This window comes from Glycine soja, chromosome 14, assembly GCF_004193775.1.
Source record: "Glycine soja cultivar W05 chromosome 14, ASM419377v2, whole genome shotgun sequence".
Taxonomy (NCBI): domain Eukaryota; kingdom Viridiplantae; phylum Streptophyta; class Magnoliopsida; order Fabales; family Fabaceae; genus Glycine; species Glycine soja.
The window spans coordinates 48,689,505-48,707,799 of record NC_041015.1 but is presented as its reverse complement, the minus strand read 5'-3'; the positions used below and the strand labels follow the sequence as shown (position 1 = coordinate 48,707,799).

General features: G+C 33.9%; 2 protein-coding genes across 2 annotated transcripts; both read left to right on the top strand.

The window, feature by feature from the left end:
- The first annotated feature begins 1,616 nt into the window (after nucleotides 1-1,616).
- On the top strand, nucleotides 1,617-4,442 carry LOC114384170. Its single transcript, XM_028343830.1, has one exon. The coding sequence runs from the start codon at nucleotides 1,617-1,619 to the stop codon at nucleotides 4,440-4,442; it is 2,826 nt and encodes a 941-aa protein (XP_028199631.1).
- A 3,943-nt stretch (nucleotides 4,443-8,385) lies between these two features.
- On the top strand, nucleotides 8,386-12,650 carry LOC114383159 (basic leucine zipper 61-like). Its single transcript, XM_028342768.1, has 4 exons — nucleotides 8,386-8,764; nucleotides 9,036-9,126; nucleotides 12,148-12,274; nucleotides 12,369-12,650. The coding sequence occupies exons 1-4, from the start codon at nucleotides 8,454-8,456 to the stop codon at nucleotides 12,434-12,436; spliced, it is 597 nt and encodes a 198-aa protein (XP_028198569.1). The 5' UTR covers nucleotides 8,386-8,453; the 3' UTR covers nucleotides 12,437-12,650.
- Nucleotides 12,651-18,295: the final 5,645 nt, after the last annotated feature.

Genomic DNA, 18,295 nt, shown 5'->3' with positions numbered 1-18,295 from the left:
TTAAGCAATTTTTTTAATGAGTTGATAGAAAATCGTTCAATTCGCCGATCTTTTTTTTTTTTTTTACTTTCTGTTTAATATTTATATTTATATAATTAAAAATTCAGAATCAGTTTACAGACACATAAATTTTTTTAAGTTAAAATTTATAAGTATTTTAATTTACTATTTTCTATTAGGAATTAATAAACTTCATCATACTTTGAATTTCTTCCTTGCGTTTGCAAGCTACCAGCATATCATTTACATGGAGAAGCAAGTAAATAATAGAACCATTCTCGATGCTTCTTAAGTATACATAGTTATCATACTCACATCTTTTAAAGCCATTCAACACAATGAAGGTGTCAAACATTTTATACTATTGTCTTGGGGATTGCTTCAGACCATAGAGTGATCATTTGGGCAGGCACACCTTGCCTTCATCACCTTTTTTATGATACCTTTTGGTTGAGTCATTAAATTTTCTCTTCTAGTTCTCCATGCAAAAAAGTTGTCCTTACATTAAGTTACTCCAATTCTATGTCCTCTTGAACAGCCAAGGCTAATACCATTTTGATTGAGGAGTGTTTCACAGTAGGAGAGAACACCTCATTATAATCAATGCCCTCTCTTTGTGTAAACCCTTTTGCCACCAATGGTACTTTGAATCTAGCCTTTTCAACCCCTAGGATTTCCTCTTTCAGGTTGAATATCCACTTGCATCTGACTAATTCAGTCCCTTTTGCCTTGTCAACCAAAATCCAAGCGACATTCTTATGAAAGGAGCTCAATTCTTCATTCATACCAGCAATCCAATTTTTAGATTGCTTGTTATTATCAACTTCCTCATAACTTCTAGGCTCATTTCCTTCATTCTCTTATGCAATATTGAGTGCAAAAGCAACCATGTCAGCATAACCAAACCTATTTGGTGGGTTACTGGTTCTTCTTTCTCTATCTTTGGCCAAGAGATAGTCTTGTAAATACGGTTGAGTGTTAGCACTATTCCGCTCCTGACTTTCAACTTTAACTTCTGAGTTTGTTGAACCACGTAGTGGCTCCACCTCTAAATGAATACTTTGGTCATCATCCATTTCTAATTGTTGTTGACTTGAGACTTCCTTTGAGTAAACACTTTTGTCTCTCTGAACACAACCTCTTTACTTATCATATCTCGAGGATGTCCTTTCTCCATGCACCATAATATGAACCATTTCACTCCTTAAGGGTATGATAGCACTGCAATACACAAGGTGCAAATAGCAGATGAAGATAAAGGTGCAGAACAAGCAAATCATTGTGAAGGAGAGGTGCGAATAGCAAGTGACACTAAGAGAAGGACCTTCAGGCCCAAGTACCTGCAAGACTACGTTTGAAAGCTTGAAGTCCCTGAGGATGATGCTACAGAATCGTGCTTAACGACTCTGATATTTTCATTCACCTTGATATTCCATTTAGGCAGAAAAGGACAAATTCGGTTATTGTAGAATATCAATATAAATACCCCTATGTAAATAACAGCATCATCAATAAGAATTTCACCTTCTTCCTCAATTGTGTGTTTGGAGGCTCTCCTGGTCCTCGAATTCCAGGAATCCTTTATCCCGAGTGTATCAATTGGTGCTCTCGTTGCTATGCCTGACTCCTCTAATGTCCCTACTTCCTTGGAAGATGCCGTTCTCAAGCTCGCGGCTCAGCATTTGTCCATGGGTGAGACTTTGCAAACAGTAACATTCCAGTTGAATGAGATTTTGCTTCGTCTTCCTCCCACGCTCCCCACCCCTGTTCCACCTTCATCTACCCCCACGTCTTCTTCTTCACCTGCACAACAACACAGAATCAAAATTGATGTTCCTCGTTTCGATGGGAGTGACCCATCTGGGTGGATCTTTAAGATCACCCAGTATTTCGAGTATCATGCTACTCCTGAGGCAGAGAGGCTTACCATTGTTGCGTTCTACATGGACGGCCGCGCCTTGGCCTGGTTCCAATGGATGAACGACAATGGTCAATTTACATCTTGGCCTGCCTTTCTTCAAGCGGTTCAGACTCGGTTCGCGCCTTCTCAGTACGAGGACCCGACCGGTGTCCTGTTCAAGCTCACCCAAAAGGGTACGGTGACCCAGTACCTCGCCGAATTTGAGGAGTTGGCGAACCGCATCATCGGCCTCCCTCCACCGTTCCTGCTCAGCTGCTTTGTGTCGGGGTTGGCGTCGGATATTCGCCGTGAGGTCCAGGCCCACCAGCCTTTGACCCTCGTGCAGGTGGCAGGCCTCACTCGACTTCAGGAGGAGAAAATCTTCGACGGCCGCCCCACCTCACGCAATCGTCCCCACCAGCCCACCCAGATGTACCCCCCACCTCCATCAACCACTGTCGTCCCTGTTTCCCCTACCCAGAACCCCAATTCCACCATCCCTCTACGCCCCATTCCCACCCCACCTCTGTTACTACCACCCACGCGCCCCAACCCCTCTCAGGTGAAACGCCTCTCTCTGGAAGAAATTTCTTCTCGCCGGGAGAGAAGGCTTTGCTTCACATGTGACGAGAAATACCACAGAGGGCATCGCTGCGCCTCTAGGGCATTTCTCCTGGTCGCTGAGGAAGACGAAACCCTTCCAGGCCTTATAAACCCCCCTTACCCGCAACCCGATCCAGTTCCCCCTAACCCGACTGACCCATACCCGGCCCAGATCAGTTTTAACTCGCTGGCAGGACAAGTGGCGCCCAAAACGCTACGTTTCATGGGCTTCATCGGAGACCGTCAGGTGATCTTGTTGGTGGACGGTGGGAGTACCCACAACTTCATCCAGCTTCAGCTGGTCTCGGAGTTGGGCCTCACCACTCGTGATACCACTCCTTTGCGCATCATGGTTGGCAATGGCCAACAACTGGAGTGCACGCGTGTCTATGAGGACGTCACCGTGGTCATTCAGAATACGAGGTTCACCGTTGACCTGCATGTATTGTCCGTTGCTGGTGCTAACGTCGTCCTGGGGGTGCAATGGTTGAAGTCCCTCGGCCCCTTTCTCACAGATTACAATACCTTATGTATGAAGTTCTTCCACGCCGGCAATTTTGTGGAATTAAAAGGGGACACTGAGACCACTTTGAACTTCATCTCCTCTGCCCAATTTCATCATCTCCGACGACACCAACCCACCAGCCTATACTTCCATGTCACGATATTACCAGAGCCCCCTTCCATCCAAGATGATCCTACTCTCTCTCCCCACATTCAAACTATCCTTGACCGTTACCACCCCTTGTTCCAATCACCCAATACACTTCCACCCCAACGAGAGACAGACCACCGTATCCATCTTCTTCCCCAAGCTACACCCGTCAATGTCTGCCCCTATAGGTACCCCCATTTCCAGAAGCAGGAAATTGAACAACAAGTTGAAATAATGCTGCAAACGGGTCTGATACAACCCAGTAATAGCCCCTTTTCTTCCCCGATCTTGCTTGTCAAGAAGCACGATGGAACCTGGAGATTCTGCGTAGACTATAGAGCACTCAATGCTCTCACCATTAAAGACAGGTTTCCGATACCCACGGTTGATGAATTATTGGATGAATTAGGCGGGGCTCACTATTTCTCGAAGCTCGATTTGCTTCAAGGGTATCATCAAATACGTATGTCCCCTGAAGACATTTCGAAAACGTCTTTTCGAACCCATCACGGACATTACGAATTTCGTGTAATGCCGTTTGGGTCATGCAATGCCCCTTCATCGTTTCAGGCGACGATGAACGCGATATTCCGGCCATATCTCCGGCGATTCATTATTGTCTTTTTTGATGATATATTGGTGTATAGTGCTTCCATGGCAGAGCATCTTAATCACCTCGAAATCACTTTTCAGGTATTACTCACCCATCAATTTGTTCTCAAATTTTCAAAGTGTTTCTTTGCGCAGACTCAAGTTGAATACCTGGGCCACATCGTGTCATCGGAGGGGGTGAAACCAGTGGCGTCCAAGGTTGAGGCCATTCTCCAATGGCCAATTCCGCATTCAATTAAAGCAGTTAGGAGTTTTTTAGGCCTTGCCGGCTTCTATAGGCGATTCATCAGGGGTTATGCAACCATTGCTGCCCCTTTGGTTCATATCACCACCAAGGCCCATTTCATGTGTACAGACTTAGCCCAAGACGCATTTGAGAAACTTAAGCAAGCTGTATCAACGGCCCCTGTGCTTTCCCTGCCGGATTTCGAGCAACCCTTCACCGCCGAGACTGACGCGTCCGGTTTAGGGATGGGAGCGGTTCTATCTCAGCAGGGACACCCCCTGGCATTCTTCAGCAAGCCTTTTCCACCAAAACTCTTGAGTGCTTCCACCTATGTAAGGGAGTTGTTTGCGGTGACAGCGGCGGTTAAGAAGTGGAGACAGTACCTATTGGGTCATCGTTTCACCATTGTTACTGATCATAGAAGCTTGAAAGAATTGTTAACCTAGGTAATACAAACCCCAGAGCAACACACTTATTTAGCAAGATTGGTGGGGTATGATTACCAAATAATTCACCGTTCTGGAGCTTTGAATCAAGCTGCTGATGCCTTGTCGCGTATCCCAAAGCATAATTCGTCTTTAATGACCCTGTCGGTACCCTGCCTTACCTTTATGGAGGAGCTCCGCCATCAATTGGAGGCTTCATCAGAGTATGTGTCACAGAGGAATGCAATTGGTCAATCCCCTGCCACATTTCCGGGCTACTCCATTGTTAACAATCTTATCTTGCATCAGAAACGCATATGGCTTCCCCAAGGCCTGCCATTAATACCCACATTGCTTACTGAATTTCACTTAACTCCAACTGGGGGGCATATGAGAGTGGCTAAAACATTAGCTCGAGTCTCAAAAAACTTCAGCTGGCCTGGTCTTCGAAGGGATGTAACCAAATTTGTGACACAGTGTGTTGATTGCCAGCTTACTAAATACGAAACTAAGAAAAGTGCAGGGCTACTCTGTCCCTTACCAGTGCCACAAAGACCATGGGAAGACCTTTCTCTAGATTTCATAATGGGTCTTCCTCCTTTTCAGGGACATTCCGTAATTCTCGTGGTAGTTGATCGCTTCTCGAAGGGGATACACTTGGGCACCTTACCGGCTTCACACACAGCTCACATGGTGGCAGTGTTGTTCATGGAGATTGTCAGGAAAATTCATGGAATTCCCCGAAGTTTAGTCTCTGATAGAGACCCCCTGTTTCTTAGCAACTTCTGGCGTGAGCTCTTCCAATTGAGCGGGACGCAACTCCGGATGAGTTCTGCTTATCACCCTCAGACAGATGGGCAGACTGAGGTGATGAATAGAATCATCGAGCAATACCTGAGAGAGTTTGTTCATCGGAGGCCGCAAGGGTGGGGGAATCTCCTCTTATGGGTAGAGTGGTCCCATAATACTTCCTGGAACACTGCAACAGGGACCACGCCTTATGAGATTACCTTTGGACGAAAGCCCTTCAACTTTCCAGACTACATCACAGGGACATCGAAATTGGATGCAGTCGAGGAGATGCTCAAGGACAGGGATGAGACCTTCCAATGCATCAGGAAGAAACTTATTAAGGCTCAAATTAAGATGAAGAAGTTCGCATATATGAAGAGGAGGGAGATGTCTTATCAGCCGGGAGATTGGGTTTTACTCAAACTCCGACCTCGCCGGCAATCATCAATGAAGGAAAATCCTGTTGTGCAAGGCAAGTTAGCAAAGAGGTTTTATGGGCCTTTCAAAGTGATTGAGCGTGTGGGACCAGTTGCATATCGACTTCAGTTGCCGGAAAATGCGTGTATCCATCCTGTTTTCCATTGTTCGGTGTTGAAGCAATTCCAAGGGACACCGGAGTCTGACATTCCGATCCCATTGCCGGATCAGTTCCTTCAGAATCAACCTCTCATTTCTCCGCTATCTATTCTGGATTATAGGAGGTCCACCCCAGCAGACCCATGGCAGGTGCTCGTGCAATGGAAAGGGTTGACTCCCGACGATACTACTTGGGAGGATTGGGACACATTGCAGCAGGACTATCACCTTGAGGACAAGGTGATTCTGCAAGGGCCCCCGGGTGATAGCACTGCAATACACAAGGTGCAAATAGCAGATGAAGATAAAGGTGCAGAACAAGCAAATCATTGTGAAGGAGAGGTGCGAATAACAAGTGACACTAAGAGAAGGACCTTCAGGCCCAAGTACCTGCAAGACTATGTTTGAAAGCTTGAAGTCCCTGAGGATGATGCTGCAGAATCGTGCTTAACAGCTCTGATATTTTCATTCTCCTTGATATTCCATTTAGGCAGAAAAGGACAAATTCGGTTATTGTAGAATATCAATATAAATATCCCTATGTAAATAACAGCATCATCAATAAGAATTTCTCCTTCTTCCTCAATTGTGTGTTTGGAGGCTCTCCTGGTCCTCGAATTCCAGGAATCCTTTATCCCGAGTGTATCAGGGTATCCCAAAAACATGCATTTTAGAGCTCTTCGTTCTAGTTTACCTTGCCTTATGTGAGCATATGCCACACACCCGAAAGTTCTTAAAATTTTAAGGCTTGGAGGGTGACCACCCCACATTTCTTATGGAGGCTTCATATTAATGGCAATAGATGGAATTCTATTCATCAAATAAGCCATCATTATCATAACTTCAGCCCAGAAATGTGTAGAACAATTAGCATCAGACAAAATGCATCTTACTCTCTACATAATTGTTCTATTCATTCTTTCAGCAAGTTCATTCTGCTGAGGTGTTCCTCTAGTTGTCCTATGCTTTTCAATTCCATGTTTCTTGCAAAACTGATTGAATTCTTTAGAACAGAATTTCAAACCATTATCAGCTATTAAATTTTTTACATTTCTACTGGTTTGAATTTTAACTAGTACCTTCCATTCTTTAAATTTGTCAAAGGACTTATTCTTACTCTTAAGAATATAAATCCATACTTTCCTTGAAAAAATCATCAATAATGGATAGAAAGTATCTTAATCCACTGTGTGATGCAACTCTTGATGGCCTTCATACATCACTATGAATGTTTTCAAGAGTGCCTTTTGAGTTATGAGCAATAGTGGCAAATTTGAATCTCTTTACCCTTCCAAAGATGTAATGTTCACAAAACTCCAATGCATCAATAGTTCCCACCACTTTCTTATTTAATGCAGATTCCAAATTGATAGTTTAAGGTTCTCACATTTTAGTCCTTGTACACATAACACCGGTTCGTCGTGTGCAAAGATATGTGGATATAATTAACAACCTGAAGGCAAGAAATTCTGCTGCATTTAGCAATGCTGCTAACAATGCAGTCCCTGTGATTTGGGAGGCCTTTGAATCAGGAGTTGGAAGCTTGAACTCCCCAACTTCATTTCCAACATCTACAGTGATTACTCAAAACTGGGAGCACTTTGAATAAATAGAAGAACTTCCTTCCACTTTATTGATAGAAGAGGCTTCTATGACACTTGGTTTTTTGTAATGACAAGTTTTTTGTAATGACACTTGGTTTTTTGTAATGACAACTTTATTGATAGAAGAGGCTTCTATGACACTTTATTATGCTTGTACAAATTAATATGTGTACATGTTCCTTCTCTATGTCCAAATAAACACTGATTATGCCTTGGGTCCAATCAAATCAATAATAATTATAATAATAATAATTCATTTATATTATTATTATTTTTTTATTCTCAAGTTATTGATACAATGTATTATCAATTTTATTGACAACTAATATGTATAAATGTGATTGATCACTTTTAGTAGAATTTTTTTTTAATTATTTTTTTATCCTTGTCCAAACATGAAAATTTGCTTAAGAGTTTTAAGTTCATTTTTACTTAAATTAATGACATGTTGGCATTTTATTATGAATTTGAATAGTATTCATGTGTATGGATGAAAATCTAAGATATGAAGCCATCCTCTAAGGGGCAACTTTACATGCTTAACTTAGGTAAGAGAAACCCTAGTTAGAAATGAGAATGAGACTTCACTTGGATGGTTAGTCATGAAAATAATATTAATGGTTATCACAATCTTGCAAACATTGCATGCTTAATCTTTTGAAATTGATTACCTAAATATTTACAGTTAATTATTACATATGCCGCCACCCAGGATTGCACTGCCTCCATCCTCTATAATGTTCATTGAGTTAATCCGAAATTCCTTGAGATTGACAAGAAAAAGAGGGAAAAACTATTAAGTGTGATTGAGGGTGCGTCTAGTAGACACGTTTCTTCTTTAAATTAAGTCAAATTAACTTATTTACATGACGTTAGGATTTGTCGATTCTGAAGAACGAAGAGAGAGAATGTAGACACGTGTTACATAATCGTAACCAAACCGGCAAAATTTAGGCGAGTTTTTTTACTTTCTCTAATATATAAGTAAATTTTCTAGCAAAGACTGTGTGCTTCATGCAGATCTAAGTTTTGCAAACAGAACACACTAGAGAAAAGGAAAATGGGAGACCTTAAGATTAGAGGTGACATAGTTGAAGAGCAATTATGGCCACAGAAACCCACTCTAATTAAGCCTATTCCTCAAAGAGCTCAAGCTAATGTACCTATAGGCGTTGGTCCATCCTTTCAACAAAGGCAAAAACCCTCTAAGCCACTTCCTAAGCTTGCCACCATTCCAGAAAATGACAATCTTTCTACAGAGGAAAACACTACTAATGAAGGTGGCGCAGCTTTTGTTGATGCTAATAATCAAAACATTTCCAATGAAGCCCAAGCAAACACTGAGCAAGAAATGGAGAGGAAGTTTAGGCGGTATGTATATGTTATTTTAACATGCAGGCATAATTAATATACACATATCAAGAAAAATTAAAATTAGGGGCAAAATCATTTATGTATATTTTTTTAAAACAATTGTCTTTAAATATTTTGTGATTTCAATATTAATAATGAAAATTAATTTTCGTCTGTAAATTTAGTCTCTAATCGTTTGTTTTTCTGTAGTTACAACTATGAAAATTATTGCATGTGTGTGTATCTAATATAAATGTTGTGGTTTTGTACCATTTTCTTTGGTGGCTAGAACCATCTCAAACCGATTTTCTGCACGGAGATCAAGATTGAAGAAACTTGCTTACATGGCGGAGTTGGAGAGCAAAGCGAAATCTTTCGAGGTATTTAGGACCAATCATTGAAACAATCACTTTTTTTTTTAATCCATGAATATGTGTATTTGTGTTGCTGTAGGTGTTAAAAGGATTTAATAATTCACAGAGAAAAAAAATATCGTTAATGAAAACTTAGGAAATTAATTTTTCATTATAAGTAACATTATTATGTTTTAAATCTGTGTTACCATTTCCATAATGAAAGACGAGAATCTCACATTTTTAAGAAAATATCAAAAGCTATTTATTAATTTAATTATTAATTTTTTGTTTTCAATCTCACTTTTCAAGAGAAAATAGTGTATTTTTTTATCTATTATAATATAAAATAAGAAAATTTTCACGCATTTTTTCCTCCCAAAGTAAGGACGCTTTGGACAATTTCCTTTTAGATATCTTTTTATTTATTTATTTGAAAAATCATATTAATTAATGCATTTAATAAAAGTATGTACTGTATTAAATACCTTAATTAGTGCAGTCAAAAAAGTATTAAATGCACATTTATTATTAGACATTTAAGTAAGAATAATAAAATTTAATAGTGTTATTAATGAGCATTTGACTTCATGCATTTATTAATTGATTACAATGTCTTCTTTTATTATATTTATGAATTTTATTTTTTAAAATAAAAATCATACAATATTTAAAAACAAAAAGAACTAGAGGTATTAATATGCAATTATTGTTTAATAGTGATTAAAAAATTATTAATATATAATTATCAATAATATCATATATATATATATATATATATATATATATATGAAAATTCTATGTGTCTTTCATAATAAAAATAATATTTACATCATCAAAAAATTAATTATCAGAATAGATAGAGTTTTTTTCAACAGTTAATTAATACATGACAAAAAGTGATTATAATATGAGATAGACTTTTCTAAAATCACCATCATATGTGAGATATACATGTTTCATATTTAAGTAATTAATATTATTGTTGTTGTTATGTCTCCAACTTTAATAATGTAATATACATGAGTAAAAATAAACATTTTATTATAAACTTAACAAAAATTAATATAATAAATTTATGATACATTATTCTTTAATGTTTTAACAATAATAAATTATTTATTTATTAGTTTTTATATATGTCTGTTAAGTATACTTTATAAATCAACCCCTTTTTTATGAAGGTATATCAATACAATTTATATTATTATCATACATATCATTAATTTCTATGTGTCTTCCACAATAATAATAAGAAACTTTTACTTTCTATGTGATTAATGATTATTTTGATACTAAATAAGTTAATTATTATTTAACTATCTTATAATAATAATTTTTTAATTTTATACTTCATTTAATATTTTCATTTGAATAACTAATTATTTTTTTTTTTTATAAAAGTTGCTATTACATGTAAATAATGATACCTCAAATGTTTTGCTCCATCTTACATCTTATTTGAACACAAGACATGTAAATTGGTGCAAGTCAATGTGAACCAAAGGAATAACGTGAAAAATCCTCAATTAAATATATATCTTTAATTTTTTTGAGCTTTTGCATTTAGTATCACCGGTTGTTCATGTATCATTCTTATATTTGTAGAAGATGATAAATTTAGTGAAAATATTGAAATATTTCATATTAATTTTATTCCTATTTAAGAGAAGTGGTTACTTTAATTGATAACAATAATTTTATTCTAAAACTTATATATTTTTAAAAATATATCACTACTGTAATTAATATTTCTCTCTCTTTTAAATGCATGTCAACATAACTTCTCTTCTATTTAATTATGAGTATTTTAATTTAAAAATAATAAATGTATAAAACATAATGGATTGAGTTTTATATAAATAACAAACAACTTTTTTATCTTATAAATAGGAAGTTGAGATGAGAGTAAAAAAATAACAGGAAACAAATTATGTGTGTAACTTGGAGAAGTTTAATTTGTAATGAAATTCTAATTGAAAAATGAATTTGATCGGTGATGAGATTGTTGAAATGAAGTGAATTTGATGAAGAGGGGTGGTAATCATGTACTCCCTTCGTTTCTTTTTAAGTATGTCGTTTTATCTTAAATTGAGATAACCAGGGAAGTTATTTATTTTTCAGATTTTAAGTGATTTTGTTAATATATTTCATATTTTACCCCTTTTAAATGATTTGTTTTCACAAAATTCTTTAAATTTCTCTTACATTTAAAGTTTGTACTGACAAGTTCTCTTATTGGAAAAACAAAACGTTTTGTGAGATACAAAGTATTGGAACTTCTCTCAATGTACCAATTCACATTCTTTTGTTCAATAGGTAATAATTACACCCTTGAATTTTTAAATTATTTATTATCTAATTTTATGAAAAAAAATATAAAATAATTAAAGGATACAAGGACATAATTGAGAAAAAAACTTAATATTACCTCGAAATCTGAAAATAACTGATAAAAAAGAACATAAAATTTTTAAAAATGATACACTTAAAAAGAAAGGTAGTATAAAGCAATTGAAAAATGTGTCTTTCACTATGAATTAAAAAAAAAGAAGCTTAAACAACAATTTTAATGTTTTACTTCTTATATGATATAAATAATATTTTTATATAATCAGCTGAAATTGTTTTGACTTAATATTTTTAATAAATAATATTATATATATCATAAAAATAATTCAATTAAAGAATTATAGTTTTTAGCTAAAAGTACAATATATATTTTGCTCAATTAAAAAGGGCCAACTTAAAAATTGAATCCTCAAAAATATAAAAAAATAAATAAATATTTTTGTTTACTTTCATCAATAATATTTAATTACAAATGTCATTTTAAGTTTTGTGCATCACACTGATAAAAAAAAAAAAAACTAGCGTACTTAGAGAAAATAAAATTTGTGACAAAAATAATGACATATCTAGAGATTCAATCCAATTTGCAACAAGTTAAATTACATAACCGATTCAATGAATCATTCGAACCAATTAGTCGATTTGTTCACTGTGTATCCATGATTTGTTATAATGTTGTAAGTTTTTGGTGTGCAGAATACCATAAGCCTTCTCCGTGAACAAATTGCAGCCGAACAAAACGAGCAAAAGTTGTTGCAAATTGAGCATCATACATTGAAATTCCAAATGGCTGCTTGTGAAAAGCAAAGAATTGTTCTAGAAGGTAAATTGTCTCATCCCTTTTACTCTCTCACTCTCATGTTAATTTTTATGTTTGTATAGTATCGTTTGTGAAAGTGCTATTCTGTTTTTTATAGCTGAGTTTGAAAAGAACAAAGCAGAAGCAGATAGGTTGTGTGAACTTCAAAGCAGAATGAATGCATAATAACTTCACTTCGTTGCAGCTCATGTCTAATTCCAACTGAGGTTATGTAATGTCTTTTGTTGATTTGTTTTAGAAATTTTAGAACCTAAAGTGAAAACATTTAAGGTGTTAGAGATTGATCTTATAGAGTAATGAGGATGGATTGTTGACATCGTTTGTTATTATTATTGTTTGGGAGACATGATGGTAATGCATTGCCTTTTTCTTTGGTTGAGATCGAAATGCTCAAACTCAAATTGAAACCAAGTTCATCAAAAGTTAGCCCATCTTGGTTTCTTTGGTCGATTTTGAAATGCTTAAATTAGGCCCCTGCTATTTCCACCCAACGTTCTTGTTTTTTTTTTTTTACCTCAAATTTTGTTTGTAATTTTTTTCTGCAAATACTCCTAACAATAATGTGTTTTAGTGTGCAAAATACACAAAAAAAAAATGTATTTTCATTGTGCCAGGAATGTGTCCTCCATATACAATGAAAATGAAGGAATGCTAGTAATACTTTCTCTAATACCTCCTTTTTAACAATAATTTAAGGACCAAAACTATATTTTCATTTTCATTGGATAATCTTTTTTCTTATTATTATTTTCTCTAGTTACAAAGTTTAAAGTCTTCCCATATTCAACTTCAATTGGATCGTTCATCTTTTCTAGTGTTATAAAAGCAAATCCTTTATTTCCTTTCACTTTCCTCACTAAACCACAATTTCTCTTAAGAAATTTTTTCTAGAAATTCTTTTCACTATTTCTTTTCCCTTTCTCTTTGTACTCCTTTTCTTCTTATTATTGTTTTCTCTAGTTACAAAGTTCGAAGTCTTCCCATATTCATCTTCAATTGGATTCATCATCCTTTTCTGTGTTATAAAAGCGAACCCTTTATTTACTCTCACTTCCTCTCTCAACCACAATTTGTCTTAAGAAGACTTCTCTAGAAATTCTTTTCACTTTCTAATACCTCCTTTTTAACACTCGATGTGATTGGTTGAAATTTGTTGGAAATTAACAATTTTGGAGGTCTTATTTCTCATTTAATGCTTCTCTCTTTTATTTAAACGTGAAACTCCAAAATTGGTGATTTTCACTTAATCACATAGATAGTGCTAGAAAAGGAGTATTAAAGAGAGTGTCGTCCTCATGAAAAAATATTTTTGTTACGTAAAATACATAGAAAAACATGTTTTTGTTGTATATGGAGGATGCACCCCTAACATATCAGAAATGCAATTACATTAAATTTATAAGTAACAAAAAAGTTTACTAGCAATAATGATGACAATGAAGTGATGAAATTGTGATGACATGAGTGTCACGACAAGATTGTGAAAGCATGCCACAGTGTGGCAAGAGAGGAGGAAGAGGGAAGGGGAAGAGGAAAAAAGAGTGAAGGGGGTAAGAAATTAAAAGGGGATAAGAGTGACTTTTCACTCTTTTTTTGAAAAGTATGCAATGAAGAAGGAAAAAAAGGGTAGAAGTAGCAAGGTCCCACAAATTAAAACAATTTATCTAAAAGTTAGCCCAATGATAGCCCATCTTTATTTTTGTTTTGGCCCATCATGGTTTACATATCACATTTCTCTATTGTAAGGCTGATCCGCTTTTGTTTTAAGAAAAATACACATGACTATGGCTTCCTCGCTTGACCAACGATCAGGAGTATGAATTTTCCAAATAAATGTCATTATTCTTACACAGCTTTTAATAATAAAAAAGTCACATCAAATCAATTTCGGCATTAATAAATCTTCCACATCATATTTTTTTAAAAAATATTTTCTTCACTTATTCTAGCAATTTAAAATCCCAAAACTCAAATTTAAAATTGCATGATTTGCCACATATTCAAGTCACTAACGACATCTATGAAGAGGACCCAAAAGTAGCATTTTTTGAATTGTGAGAATAAAAAAAAAAGAAGCAATCTTTTAATTTAGAAGACAAACAATAAAATGACCCAAATTTAAAGATTAAAATTATAATCTCATTTTTGTTGGGTAATCCTTTTTCTTTATTTTCTTCTTCCTTTTTTTTTATTTTCTCAGGTTATAAAGTTTAGAGTCTTTCCATATTCAACTTCAATTGGATTGTTCATCTTTTCCTAAGTTATAAAAACGTTTCCTTTCACTTTTCTCCTTAACTGCAATTTGTCTTAAGGAAGGAAGATGTGATTATGTTTTTATTTTTTTCCTTTACTTATTCTAGCAATTTAAAATTATCAGAAATTAAATTTCAAAATTAAAGTCGGAAGATCCCAAAATTGTGAATCTAAAATCACTAAAAATTGCATCATTTGTCACAAATGCAAGTCACTAAAGACATCTACAGAGAGAGACCAAAAACAATATTTTTTAAATTATGAGAACTAAAAATAAGCAATTTTCAATTTAGAAGACAAACTAAAGTAGCCCAAATTTAAGGACCAAAACTATATTTTCATTTTCATTGGATAATCTTTTTTCTTATTATTATTTTCTCTAGTTACAAAGTTTGAAGTCTTCCCATATTCAACTTCAATTGGATCGTTCATCTTTTCTAGTGTTATAAAAGCAAATCCTTTATTTCCTTTCACTTTCCTCTCTCAACCACAATTTCTCTTAAGAAATTTTTTCTAGAAATTCTTTTCACTATTTCTTTTCCCTTTTTCTTTGTACTCCTTTTCTTCTTATTATTGTTTTCTCTAGTTACAAAGTTCAAAGTCTTCCCATATTCATCTTCAATTGTATCCATCATCCTTCTGTGTTATAAAAGCGAACCCTTTATTTCCTTTCACTTTCCTCTCTCAACCACAATTTGTCTTAAGAAGACTTTTCTATAAATTCTTTTCACTTTTTCTTTTCCCTTTTTCTCTCTACTCATTTTCCTCTTATTATTGTTCTCTCTAGTTACAAAGTTTGAAGTCTCTCTATATTCAACTTCAGTTGGATCCTTCATTAATCCTTGTGTTATAAAAACAAACCTTTATTTCCTTACACTTTTCTCTCTCAATCACAATTTCTCTTAAGAAGACTTTTATAGAAATTCTTTTCACCTTTTCTTTTTCCTTTTTCTCTCTACTCCTTTTCCTCTTATTATTGTTTTCTCTAGTTACAAAGTTTGAAGTCTCCCCATATTCAACTTTAGTTGGATCCTTCATCTATCCCTGTATTGTAAAAGCAAATCTTTATTTCCTTTCACTTTCCTCTCTCAACTACAATTTCTCTTAAAAATACTATTTTAAAAATTCTTTTCACTATTTCTTTTCCCTTTTTCTCTCTACTCTTTTTTCTTCTTATTATTGTTTTCTCTATTTACAACCTCATATTCAATTTCAATTGGATCCTTCATCTTTGCTTGCATTATAAAAGCAAACGTTTTTTTATTTCCTTTCACTTTCTTCTCTCAAACACAATTTGTCTTAAGAAAACTTTTTAAAAAACATTATTCATTCTTTCTTTTCTTTCACTTTTCTCAAGTCTAATCTCACATCTTAAATAAACTTTTCAAAAGGTTCATTTCAACCATTTGACTATTTGTCAAACCTTTTTTTATTGTAAATTATTGTTTTAGTCCATAGAAGGTTATAATATTAGTTTTTAAAACTAAGAAAGATTTAAATAAGTTCTTCAAAGTACAATTCATCAATCATATTAACATTGAATTTGTTGTAGGTTTGGGATCATAGTCTTGTTTTTTTTTTTTAAATGAACCAATGAACTAATTTATTAAACAGGGGTAGGTACAAGATATACCACCCTGGAATCAGCAAAATTTTAGATACATATATCATCATACACGTTAAAATTTCCCCTCATATATATCATCACATTTGCAAATATAAATTTTGCCAAAAATTAATATACTACCATTTGAAGAATTTACCTAGAAATATACCGCACACAAACTTATGTTTGGTGCCACACGTTTTTTTGTCTATTGATATCAAATCACAACCAAGTATATAACCAACACGAAGCATTCGCACTTGCATAGACTTGGGGAATCGCTTTCCAAAAGCCAGTTTGAGTCATTTCGCACAAGTTGGATAAGTATGCGTTGTGGGACAGTAGAATAGATTGAGAACATGCTTCAATGGTGTCACATGGTGATTGTAGGGACACGATCCTTATTCTTGTCATTTTGCTATCTCTAGATGGGTATATATTCACGATGAACCTTGTTCCTTTGACATGAACTCCAACTTGTGTTGATGTGCAGAAATTATTCTTTTGTATGTACATCTAATTATTGACGCAATTATGTTAGTAGAAGTGCCACTTTACATGGCTCACGATGGTTCAAAACTATAAACAAAATTATAAAAATGAATTGCTAGATCTAATTGCTTTCTGGGTCCCCAATAATTAGCTCCATGACCATCAACCATTGCCTAGAACGTCGAGATTTTATTTGTTTTTAGCACTTTATTTAGAGATGGTCAAGCATATCCAGGCAAATTCACGTGTTGTGGAGACGTCGTGGATTCTTAATTTTAATCGATCTTGCACGTATTGGTATATTTTATTAAGCTTAAATGGATCATTTACTTTACATGAAAATATATATAAAAAAGAATTGTTAGTAAGTTATAACGTTAGATAATTTAATAGATTCAACATAAAATAATAATAATGATAAAGTAATTTGCTAACATCAGCATTAGTATAAAGGGATAAGATCAAATGATACTCGGTGGAAAAATTGCTCAAATGATACTTTTAATACTTTTTTTTTTCTTACAAAAGTCAAATCTTATCAATTTAATTGTTATATTAAAAGCTCTTATGAAACAGATCAAATTTATAAAGAAAATGTAATTTAAAAATCAACTGATATATTGTTGCAGTACTCTATTTTAATATATAGTATAGTATTATATTTAAAATATAAGTATATTTTACTATGAGAGTGCATATTTTATAAATTTCTAAATTATTTAAAGAGTAAATAACGTTGTATTTTTATATTGTTATTCAATCAAATCATCATGAATAATAAGTTTATTAATTTTTATAATAATTATTTTAAAGTTATATTAATAATAATTTTTTATTGGTTGAGAGTATAAAATATTATACACCATGCATGAGTAAATAGAAATTATGCTCTTATTAAAATAAAAATATAATGGTTGCATTCATAATTTAATTTCTGTGGAATACTTTTAAAATTATATTTTTGTGTACCAAATTATTATTTTATTAAAGTTAATATATAGTATCATTTTATCTTGTAACCAGTATAAATATATTAGATATAATTACATATTGAATTGAATTTATCAAAGGAAAGTATATGGGAAGTTTGGTTTAAAATTTCCGAAAGATTAACTTTTTATAATTACATTGAAAATAATCCAGCAAAAAGGAAATTATTTAGATGCCGGTTGCTTCGTTCCCGCTTCTACCAAAAGCCAAAAATGAGAAAGGGGGCCATTTATGATTTAGACACTCAACCAATATTCACAATTTCATTTATTACAGTGCTGATCTCTATTAGAAGAAAAGTTGAGTTGACAATTTGCTTTCTTTGGTTGGAGGAGAATTTTTTTTTATCCGTAACAATAAAAAAAATAAATTTAAAATTTATAATAATTCATATATTTTATTTAATTAATTGAACTAAAATATTTTATTTAATTACTGTAGTACAATGTTTTTTTTGGTAAAGACTAAAATGTTTTTTACTTGAAATAATCTTATTCAAATCAAATAAAATTATTATAAATAATAAAACTCTCTTATTATTATGTATTTAATTAATGCATTTATATCTCTTGAGAAATACACTTTTTACACTAATTGATCAAACGGTCAATAATCACAACAGCAACCTTGAAAATAAAATTATGATTAAACCTGCTGTAAATTAATTTTTTTGTTATAAATAA

Excerpts from the sequence above, each read along its gene's own strand:
- LOC114384170 (XM_028343830.1), top strand. The coding sequence starts at position 1,617 with ATGCCTGACTCCTCTAATGTCCCTACTTCCTTGGAAGATGCCGTTCTC.
- LOC114383159 (XM_028342768.1), top strand. The coding sequence starts at position 8,454 with ATGGGAGACCTTAAGATTAGAGGTGACATAGTTGAAGAGCAATTATGG. Across the intron at positions 9,127-12,147 it reads GCAAAGCGAAATCTTTCGAG|AATACCATAAGCCTTCTCCG; the intron begins GTATTTAGGACC and ends TTTGGTGTGCAG. Across the intron at positions 12,275-12,368 it reads GCAAAGAATTGTTCTAGAAG|CTGAGTTTGAAAAGAACAAA; the intron begins GTAAATTGTCTC and ends TGTTTTTTATAG.